Genomic DNA, 11,755 nt, shown 5'->3' on the forward strand with positions numbered 1-11,755 from the left:
TATTATTCCTCATTTTACAATTAATCTAAGATAATTTTGCTTGAAGGGCTATCTATGTGTAACAAATCCTTTACGTTTATATTAGAATTGTTGACATATTACTGGAGTTAAAAAATAGGATGTTGTTTACATCGTGTGACAATATCAAATTCAAGATGGCTGCCACTGGTAAGTGATGTTGCCATATGAAGTTCTTATTTTTATTCGTCTCTGATTCAGCAAGCTGCTTTTGCTGCCTCCAACCGATTTTATTTAGCGGTCTCTCATACTGTACTGAATGAACAATGAGTCTGAGTTGTATTTTAAGGCTTGTATTCGCGTCAGTCAAGGAAGCTCCCTAACACCTCTTCCTGAGCGATTTATTTTGCATATTACTCTTGTGCTGAGGATAAATAATACTGGTATTATGTAGTCGTATCCAAAAATAAATCGCTAAGGTGCTGTGCAGCTTCTTTCTCGCACGATAATACCGCTGTGTCTGTGTAGGTTTTAAAATCGGTGATATTAATAACATACGAGAGATTCTTTACGTGCAATATGCAAAATTAATCGCTCCTGTGAATCATAAACACAAAATTCAATGGGGTGCTTCTGAAAAGCCTAGTATTCCGTCAGATGGCTCCACTGTAGCAGTAAACACATTCCCGCGCTGTATAAAAAGCATAATTTTATTTGTTAAATATTTACACTGTTGTGTGAAATTGTGAATCATGGTAATGTCATATGCCGTAATATAAATAATACAAATAGAAAACGTATATATAACGTATCATGAATTGTTTATATTTATCATAAACTGAAATTAAAATATCACTGATGGCATGTGATGGCAATCCGCCATTTCAGTGGTCCTATATTATTTAATTTCTGCTACATTTAGTGCAAGTTAGATTCTTAATACATAGTTTGTTCAGAGTGTAAAGTACGCCTAGTGGGTATCTTGACTCATCCAGTCTCTATGTGGGCAGAAATTTAATGTTGAGTAAATACTGGCATTCACCATCAAAAATCATCCGGTCTGAGGAACCGTCCCAAAACCAAGATTGTTTACGCGTCATTCTTTGCCCGGTCTCACCGAGGACAGACGACTGTGGAAGGAACGCAAGGCAAGACATCGCCTCCAAGTGATTCACAAGATTCACACGGAGTCAAGTTCAGTATTCACGATTATATACATATATATATATATATATATATATATATATATATATATATATATATATATATGCAAACGTGAGAACACATGAGTAAATACTACTGCATCCTCTTAAATGTCTATCTCCCAGTGAGATTGCATCCAGGTCAAGAGGACTGGTATGTGCACAAGCTACTGACTCAGTCAGTGGAAGATCTTACAAACATATGTGTGTGGACAGGTGGCCTGGAGACAGTTCTCACATGACCATACCATTAGGGACTTGCCAAGAGGGGGCAATGTGTGTGAGATATTGATGATAAGATGACCTTAAGGTATTTATTTGGTAGGCACTTGGTGAAATGTAAAAATTAAAATAACCACTAGTTCTCAACAGAAAAAGACAAAACTTCACTGTAACACTTTATTTACAAAAAGCTACAATGATACATATGAATATGACTCACTCATGGTGCAAGGAAGCTGCAGGGGAAGGTGTCTCTCTTTCAGCTCAACAGTCAGGAACTCACATTACTGAACTATATGTGTTTGTGGGTTTGTCCATTTACGACAGTAATGTAACCAACGTCGGGTACAGGGACATGAGAAATGAGCGTAGCTTAGTTAAGAGCTAGAGAGGCAAGATGTGGGAATGACAATCACACAAAGATATCGCTCAGTGAAACACACTGCCTGTACATAGTCACTTATGAACCAATGACGAATGTTATGAATTTAGCTTGTTTCTACTCTGAGTGAATCCGTGACATTACACGCCATCAAAATAAAATTTTTCATGGAAACTTGAAATGATGACATCCCTCGTGGAAAAACTTAAACACGGGACTGTCTTGTGGTGCGCATGCGTGAAGGAAGCGAGCAAAATGTTGAATGCCAGTATTTACTCAACATTAAATTTCTGCCCACACAGAAACTGGATGAGTCTAGATACCCACTAGGCGTACTTTACGGTCTGAACAGACAATGTATTAAGAACCAAATTTGCACTAAATGTAGCAGAAATTAAATAATATAGGGTCACTGGAAGGACGGGTTGCCATCACATGCCATCAGTGATATTTTAATTTCCGTTTATGATAAATATAAACACTTCATGATACGTTATATATACGTGTTCTATTTGTATTATTTATATTTCGGCATATGACATTACCATGATCCACATTTTCACACAACAGTATAGATATTTAACAAAGAAAAATATGCTTTTTAAACAGTGCGGGGAATGTGTTTACTGCAACAGTGGAGCCATCTAGCGGAATACTAGCTTTGAAAGCACCCCATTGATTTATCTAGCATGCAGTGAAAATAAAATCCTTGTTCTACTTTTATTAGGTAAAATTATTAGCCTCTGAAATGCGCGATGGTGATGATGATGATGATGATGATGAGGATGAGGGAGAGAGAGAGAGAGAGAGGGGAGGAAATCGTAAAAATTAGTACCTTTTTAAAATGCCCAAATTTCACCATGATTTTTCTTATACAATTGCACTAAAGGTTAATTGTGGCCATTCACAAATTAGCAAGATTTTTGGTGTGTGTGTGTGTGTGTGTGTGTGTGTTTTCAGTTTTCACAATTGCCTTTCGTCTCCCTCTGTGTGTGTGTGTGTGTGTGTGTGTGTGTCTTCAGTTTTCATAATCACCTTTCGTCACCCTCTTTCTGTGTGTGTGTGTGTGTGTGTGTCTTCAGTTTTCATCACCTTTCGTCCCCCTCCTTCTGTGTGTGTGTGTGTGTGTGTGTGTGTGTGTGTCTTCAGTTTTCATCACATTTCATCCCCCTCTTTCTGTGTAATTTTTTTTTTTTTTTTTCACCGGGTCGGCCAGGATCACTTGATGGTCGTGATGGTCAGCTTTTACCTTCCCGGAAGGGAGCTGAGAGCTCATGTAGTCCGATTTAAGGGCAAGGCTGTGACCTTCACACACGCACACACCCGTCCCCTTGCTCCAGGGGGACAGTAACCACCCACTTCGTCAGTGAAACTTTTCGCAACCTGAGCGAGGCGCGAACTCCCGTCTACCAGATGGCAAGCTAGAACGTTACCACTGCACCAGCGAGCGGTGTGTGTGTGTGTGTGTGTGTGTGTGTGTGTGTGTGTGTGTGTGTGTGTGTGTTCAGTTTTCATCACATTTCATCCCCCTCTTTCTGTGTGTGTGTGTGTGTGTGTGTGTGTGTGTGTGTGTGTGTGTGTGTGTGTGTGAGTATAGGTCCATTGGCAGTGGATCAGTCCAACACTGTGGCTAATATAAACCTACTGGGCATTAAGGTGTGCCATTTACGTGCCTCGACTGGCACACTGGTGGATTTAACCCCGTCCATTTATTTGTGTTGACTGTACCTTTTAGTCTTAGTACAGCGGCTAAGGATCAAATTTTGACAGAATTGTGCACTTTTTGACAAAAGCAAGGAAACTGGCACAGATGTAGCCCATGGTATGTAGATTAATTTTAAGCTAGGTACCCATTACTATCACCATGGTAACTGGCCGCAACCTTGAATTTCAAGTTGGCCGCCTTTAAGATCTGAAACTTAGAATATCTCAGCTAACTGCCACCATAAAAGCATGATCTTAGTGTCTAAACAAACATTTTCAACACATTGGAATCCATTTCTGGCATTAAAAAGAAAAATTGTATGATGCTAAACAACGATATGCATGGATAAAATCAAAATTAGCTATATTTAATTTGCAACATTGGCAATATATGCATTGTCATGATCCTGCTACCCCAGGCCACACAGTCAAATGTACAAAGCCTTCACCTCAAGAATGGTTAATTGTCACTGCATCCACCGCCACATTTTCAGAGTTCAGTACACTGAAGGGGGGATGAGTGGCATTTACATTTTCCCCTGCACCCTTATCTGCACCTACAGCGAACCAGTTCATAGCACGATGCTGATGCGTCAAGTAGGTCCGTCCAGAATGGCTTCCATCCAGAACCTTCTTCACTCCACCCCCAGAGTCCAGGACTAGGGAGAAGTGGATCAGGTACTAGAGGTGGAGACCATAATACCTGCTTGCTACACAGCCCTCTTTATGTGCTGACATAATGCTGCCTTCGTTGGCGGAATATGTTCCATTGTTCTGGAGCCCTGCACAAACAACTGCTTCCGTGCTTCGTTCACTTTGCTGTGTGCACAGGTCCGGCTGTACATTACGATGATGAACCTCTCAATTTCACCAAGGACATGAGTATCAACATCATTGGGTCTTGTTGGTAAAGCAAGGAAAACGTCCGTTACAGTGGGACATGCACACCAAGTTAACCATGCAGACTTCTTTCCACGACCAAGGAAACTTGACACTGTGTCACACCCACTAAAGGCATGAAATACCATAAGAGCCTTCGCTTTTAAGCCCAGCTTCTTCACAATCTCATGGACGGCAATATGACGAAATTTTGCACCAACACCAAAACTAATCCACAGCTCATTTACTCCAAGAAAGTGGAAGTGTCATATAGTCAAAACCACCACATTTGTGTCTACTGTGCGGATAGCCAACTTTTGCAGTCCTTGTTTTGCACAATGTGCCACATGCAACATGATGCGTGTGTCTGCCTCTTCGTGTGTGCACGGCTGTAGCTGGACTACATCATGCAATGCACTCTGATCACTGGCAACAATTCTCTCGCCCTGTGTGCTCAGAACCACCTTTCCATTGGAGATGTATGTTCTCACACCCTATGACAAATACTGGAACAGTTCCTCTTTGTTCTGGTCCAATCTGAGGAAACTTTCCCAGTTTCTTGGGATAGGCGATTCTGGAAGCACACGTTGCCTTTGACTGGACCTGCTCTGCAACCTGTGATCGCGTGTGGACTGCTTCAGACTTCCAGGAAAGTATCTTTCCCATACAAGGTCAATTCTGCTGACAGATTCCACTTGGGATGCAAGGTAGGGAATGAATATCTGGTGGGCGGAATCTTCAAAAATGTGGCTGCCACGTGGCTTCAGCATATGAATAACAGCAGCACCATCAAGCACCTTTACCTCAACATCAGGAGCATGATGTGACGAGGGAGACAGCTTTTCCAGGCATTCCAGTAAATCTAACTTACTTCCTTGCCAGAGTTGGCCCATATCCGAAAAGGATGGCGGAAATTCCAGGTTCTCACGTTCAAAGAACTTGTCAAGGTCCCCTTGTCTGGCTTGACATGCAATGGAAAACAGGGTGCAGTTTGTTTTCATAGATGCATATTGTTCCTTGCTTTGTAACAACTGCTTTGCATGAAGTGAGCTGAAGACACCAATTTGTTCATTGTCACAATGTCACTAAGTGGCTTATCTGGCTTGACGTTCATCAACATACTTGCAGTATTGGTTCTTACCTACATCTTCAGTGGTATATACTGTTTGCACGATATCAGTGTTCATGATGACTTTTGTGTCAAGGGTGATCATGTCCCCACTGTCTTCAAGGAAAGAATTTTCCATCTCCTCCAATGTAGACATCAAAGAGCGGACGTCATTGGCAAAAGCATTCTGGATACTACTGTGTTGCTCGTTGTGTGCTGCTGATTTTTTCTGACTGACTGGATGGAAATTTTCTTCAAACTCAAGCACAAGACGGGAGATCTCTGGTCCTGCCACCATCCATCTCTCAAGAGCCTGTGGATTCTCTGTGAAGCCGACAGCACCGCCCTCGCCCGTAATGAGATAATTTTGTTCATGGCATTGGTCCATTGCCATGGCAGAGAAGACATTCTGGGTTTTGTGCACAACAAAATGGCCATCCATAAATTCCTTGTAGACACCAGGATGTATTTTTTTTTTCAAGATTGGCCATGTCTGAAACGTGCACAGGAAGCCATCTGTTGTAGTTGGTGTGGTCGAGTGCAAAGAGCCATGGAAGAATCTGCAGCAAACATTGGATGTATAGCTTGAAGTTCCATTCCCGGACTGAACGGTTGAATTGTAAAACCATCAGTTCCAGTTCCTACCTTGGAGTGACCTGCCACCTGAAAAAATGTAAGTGAGGTATCTGAAACATTAGCCATTGTTATAGTGTACAGATGCCGAAATGTAGAACAAATTCTGGTACTCTATTAGGCTTGTAACACACACCTGTAAAAGAAGTTCACACAATTAGGTATACCGACATATATACTGATATTATAGATGTGTGTTTGTACGCAACCAATTTTTTGGGCCCACAAGATGATTTGATCAGTACAGCTTCATCTGATGATAAAGAGCATCCCAGAAATGGCTTCTTTGACCTTGGAAATGTAAAATTAGACACCAAGATCATGTTTATATGTTATCTACAAGCTGAGATACCGCGGATCAAGGAATTTTATGGCACCCATTTTAAAACTCAAGATGGCGGTCAGTTACCATGGCGATAGCGATGGGTACCTAGTTTGAATTTAACGTACATACCATGAGCTACATGTATGCCAAGTTTCATACTCTTGTCAAGAAGTGCACAATTCTTTCCCTTAGCTGCTGTACTCTCTCTCTCTCTCTCTCTCTCTCTCTCTCTCTCTCTCTCTCTCTCTCTCTCTCTCTCTCTCTCTCCCTCTCAGATTATTATACTCAGAATAAGAGACAGGGGAGGTTTGGGAGTATGGGTGCGAGATGAGCTGAGGTGTAGATTTGGCCATATAGAGAGGATGGAGTATATGAGACTGACTAGGAGAGTGTGTGTGACTGAGGTGGAGGGGAGACGGGGGAGCGGGAGACCAAGGATGAGGTGGAGTGGTGAGGTGGAGAGGTATATGAGAACGGAAAGTGAGTTGGAGAAAGGGCAGCCTGTCAGCGGAGGACGGGGTGACACTGAGGTGGTAGATTTGAGTTTTAGTAGGTGTAGAATCTGTAGATTTAGCCACATTGAGATACAGGTTACTCATCCAAAGTGCAGTAAACACACACACTCACACACACACACACACACACACACACACACACACACACACACACACACACACACGCACGCACACACATACCGCTCGCTGGTGCAGTGGTAACGTTCTCGCTTGCCAGGTTGCGAAATGTTTCACTGACGAAGTGGGTGGTTACTGTCCCCCTTGAGCAAGGGGACGGGTGTGCGTGTGTGAAGGTCACAGCCTTGCCCTTAGATCGGACTATATGAGCTCTCAGCTCCTTTCCGGGAGGGTAAAAACTAACGATCACGACAATCAAGTGATCCTGGCCGACCCGGTGAATTACACACACACAAACGAAGACATACTAAGAAAGATAACATCATTCATCAGACCAACCCTGGAGTATGAGTCAGTGGTCTGGAGTCCTCATCTAAAAAAACACATTGATAAGATTGAAAAAGTTCAAAGGGCAGCTACAAGATGGGTACCAAGCTTAAGGGATCTAAGCTACGAAGAAAAACTGAATCTACCTACACTACAGGAGAGAAGGAAAAGAGGAGAAATGATTATACTATATAAATGCATATCAGGGAAGGAGAAAATAGACATAAATGAGTATATAACCTATGGGGATGCAGCAGTAAAAGGACACTGCAAAGAACTACATAAAAGGAGAGGCAATAAAGACGTAAGGAAATTTAGTTTCCCAAATAGAGCAATAATTGACCAGTGGAATGCACTACCGAATGAAATAGTGTGTGCCAAAACATTTCATAAATTTAAGGATATGTATGATAAAAATGGTTTAATACACGGGATTACGAGCTTTACTCATTCCTATAAAGATACAATTAGGTAAGAACACACACGCGCGCGCGCACACACACACACACACACACACACACACACACACACACACACACACACACACACACACACACACACACACATACAGTATAGGGAACCTCTACAAATTGTAAGAAGCAGACAAGAAACATTCAGATATTATGGATCTACGGTAAGAAGTGTGAACGTCGGGGGTAGGGTTGCGAGAGGCAGACCGAAAAAGACCTGAGACGAGGTCATAGAGTGTAACCTCAGGGATAAGGGATTGAATAGGGAGGCTACCAGAGATCAAGCAGCGTGGAGAGCCATCATGTGACTAAGACCGACGCATGCAAGCTTATTGGAGCTTTTATAAACGATACGATACGATCACAGTACAAAGCAACTGATTAAGCAGCCAATAACTTAGTGTAGAGTCCGAATGCAGTATAGATATCGCTGGGAAATAAGCCAGGAAAGATGTGATAAACTGTAGATTAGGTGGAAAGAATGGAAAACACAATCACTGAGTGTCCACATATACAGTAGAGCCACATGGAAATTTATATTACACCACCGCCATTAAGAAATAAAAGGACCTTTTAACATGAGGCAACGTAAGAACAAGAGAGAGAGAAAGAGAGAAAAAAAAAACGAAAAGACAATGGACGGTATAAAGATTCGTCAAAGTTACATAAGGCTTCCCTCTGTTTTGTGGGAATTTTCTTTATTGCAAGCCCCGCCCCCAATGCGGCGTCTACCAGTCTGCCTCTACCCAATTAAAACCCCCCCCCATGCCCAGTCAGCGACCCTCAGTGTCGCTCTTGCAAGGGTTGGGTATACATCTGCTTCGGTTAGCCCATGGCGCCAGGCCGTCTACCTCTTCATCCGCATCTCGCTACCATACGGTCCATACCCAGCGTTGCCAGACGTACGATAATTATCGTACATTTACGATAATTTGGCACTATGTACGTGTACCTATCATGCATACGATAATGCGATAATTTATGTATTTGTGCAATATTTCATTCAAATAATGCGATATTGTTTCCATAATTAATACTTTGGAGGACTTTCATTAAATAATTTATATACCTGTCTAACATTTCATAAACATATGATATAAGATCCTGGTCAGGGTAGCGAACGTGCCGCGTACTACAAACTCAAGTGTCGAGTTCCTGTCCTTGTGTATCGTTCTCTGTGTGAGTGTCATAGGTCTACCCCTGTTCAGTTCCCGTTGGCCTGCGGCTGACTCCATGAGTCATGTCTGTAAGGGCTGTTTTATCATGGCTGATTCAAGTGGGGGCTTATAATATTAGCTTTCAGTGACTTTTGGTCTTCATTACCTCACTGTGCACTCACCTTCACTCGTCATTTTCTGAAGTTTGTTTCCCTTTCGGAGATAATGACTTGTTCTCTAGTCCACGTTATTTTTTTCTTTGTGTGGATATGCTTTCGAGTGTTTCGGCAGTCCCAATATATGCTATAATTTATTTATTTCATATATGTGAAAGAAAGGTAATTTGCATAAAATCAGTGCTTAAAATCAGTGTGCAACTATAGTTACTCAAGATGGGTTAGCTTCTGCCTTAAGTTGCAGGCTCAGTGTAGGTCATTAGTCTATACGATTTAGATATTAAGTAAAGTTACCCTTAAGTAGCCAATATGCATTATTTATGTGCGTATATGTAGTAGTAATGCGGCCAGATGGGATAAATTGTGGGGGAAAGGCTTTCGTTCAATGTGTGCGATAATTTTGATTAAAAAACGATAATTTTAACATGCCTTGTACGATAATATGGGCTTGGGAATCTGGTAACGCTGTCCATACCAACGGTCACCGCCTCAGTTACCGAATGTCTAGTAGGGGTTGTAGACGTCTGCCGCCCAGCTCCGCGGTGCCTGGCTGTCTGGTTACCCACAGGGTACCAGTGCACATCAGTCGTCTCGCGTCATGGCAAGTGAGGAACATAATAATGTTTTTGTACGAACATTTATATCAACAGTTACCTTTTTTTTTTCCTTCATAATATGTAAGAACGACGTCGAACCAAGTTTTTAAAAAGATCCAGGAATGTAAGAGTTCTCTGTGGTAAGAAATTAAGGAGAAAAGTGTTGTGGGTGTTGGCGGAGCATTGCGGTGAGATGTGCAGGCACACGCATGACTGTACACACACACACACACACACACACACACACACACACACGATACTCTCTAATGGAACTTGCTGGTGGGAAAATGTGTGTATGTAACTGGTGGTGTCAGAGGTTGCCATGGAAACACACAGGCACCTCCCACTAGTCAACCAAAGACTTCCTTAGCGATATATTTTTGAACAAGGCTGATTAACATCCTTTTTGTACGTTTTTTATGCCGATTATGGTAAAGCTTGAAGTATTTATACAGCACAGTAGGAGAGCAAGGTGTAATAAGCAAAATAAATTGCTAAGAAAGAGGTGCTAGGGAGATGTAGAATGAGTTTATAGCTGTAATTCTTATCAGAGCGTTCCATTAAGCTGTATGTATAGCTTATCAGACTTAACATGGCTGAGATCTTATATTTGCTGTTTATTTCTCATAGCATACTTACAGGCAGAAGAAAACGATAACACGGCTCTACTTATCTTCAACAGCACTTTTTCGTGACTAGCATCATATTGTAACGTCAGGCTCTTGTTACAGCTCAGCATTCAGAATGGAGAGATGGCAATTTTAGGCCAAGTTAAAGTGAAATTCTGTATCCATTCCCTAACACCTTTTCATGACTATACAGGTCTTCCTCTAACACGAGCCAGATTCCTTCCTTGTGTAGGTCATTTTACTCATTTCACGTAGCCCAGTGCCAAGAAATGACAATGGTATATCACTACATCCTTTACATAGCACTTCCTCGTATCTAGCATCATGTTTTGGTGTTAATCTATTATTACAACTCAGCATTCAAGATGGATAGATGGTAATTTTAGGTCCATTTAGGGAAAAGAGAGTATTGTTCTATATTCTAGTGTTAATGTATCCTTATAGCTCAGTATTTATGGTGAGGAGATGGCAATATTAGGCAAAGTGAAAGTGAATAGAGTACGGTAAACATCTAAGTATAATTTCTGACTTTGCTACGGTCCCTGATGCTTCCTCTGCGACGGTTTTCTCTTACGCACTCAGGCTCCTAAGACCCATTCCCAGCTGAATAAAATCGTCCGGAGTCTAATAAATAAAAGTTCTAGAGTTGTCACGATCATTGGAGGGTTAACATTTACAGCATTAACGTTCTCAGACACTTATAAATAGCTCACAGGTGCATAATCGCCTCTTGTATTAGCTAGAATAAAATATTAGAGTTACCCTGAAGATGAGAGGGCCTCCGTGCCCTCTAGTGGTTGTAAAAGTAGTTGGGTAAAGTTTCACACGAGTTTCTGGGCTGGACAAGCATGGCATTCCATTGGTCAGTCAGTGGTACTCGGACGATAAGAGGGTGAGGCTGCGTCGGCTCCGTCTCCTGATGTAAATGTTAAATTTTACTGTTTTGGGGTTAAATTTCGTTGTTTTTGCCATTAAGATGATTCTGATAGGACACAGAGGTATCTTGCTGCCAACCAGGAAGTGTCATAGGTCAAATAGATTCAACAGATGAGGGCAATAGACGTCGTTTTGCTGGTTAGGGGGTAGTGATGGTGTGTAGGCTTCTCTTGCAGCAAGTGTTGGGTTTTGCTGTTTTTGCCATTAAGGTGACTAAATTAGGACACAGGGATATCTTACGGTCAGCCAGGAAGCGTTGTAGGCCAAAGAAATTGTAGAAAATAAGGGAAATGGATGTAATTTTAATAGTCGTGTATCGTCACCTATATCTATAGCCCTAATTGTCTAGTTATCTATAGCCAGACGCCTTAAACCCGTAAGGGGTGGCCACAAACAAATCGCCTCCATGTCGCTGTCGC

The 11,755-nt window shown here is 41.9% G+C and overlaps 1 protein-coding gene across 1 annotated transcript in view; it reads left to right on the top strand.

Annotated features, from left to right (window-relative positions):
* The first annotated feature begins 6,482 nt into the window (after positions 1-6,482).
* The window catches only part of LOC145399501 (uncharacterized), a 28,936-nt gene continuing 23,663 nt past the window's right edge, over positions 6,483-11,755 (top strand). Inside the window, exon 1 of the mRNA XM_080272105.1 lies at positions 6,483-6,488. Within this exon, the coding sequence (XP_080128231.1) occupies positions 6,483-6,488 (6 nt within the window). The remainder of the gene's footprint in view (positions 6,489-11,755) is intronic.

Source organism: Coenobita brevimanus, chromosome 49 (assembly GCF_032717465.1).
Source record: "Coenobita brevimanus isolate Jiangsu-jjx chromosome 49, ASM3271746v2, whole genome shotgun sequence".
Taxonomy (NCBI): domain Eukaryota; kingdom Metazoa; phylum Arthropoda; class Malacostraca; order Decapoda; family Coenobitidae; genus Coenobita; species Coenobita brevimanus.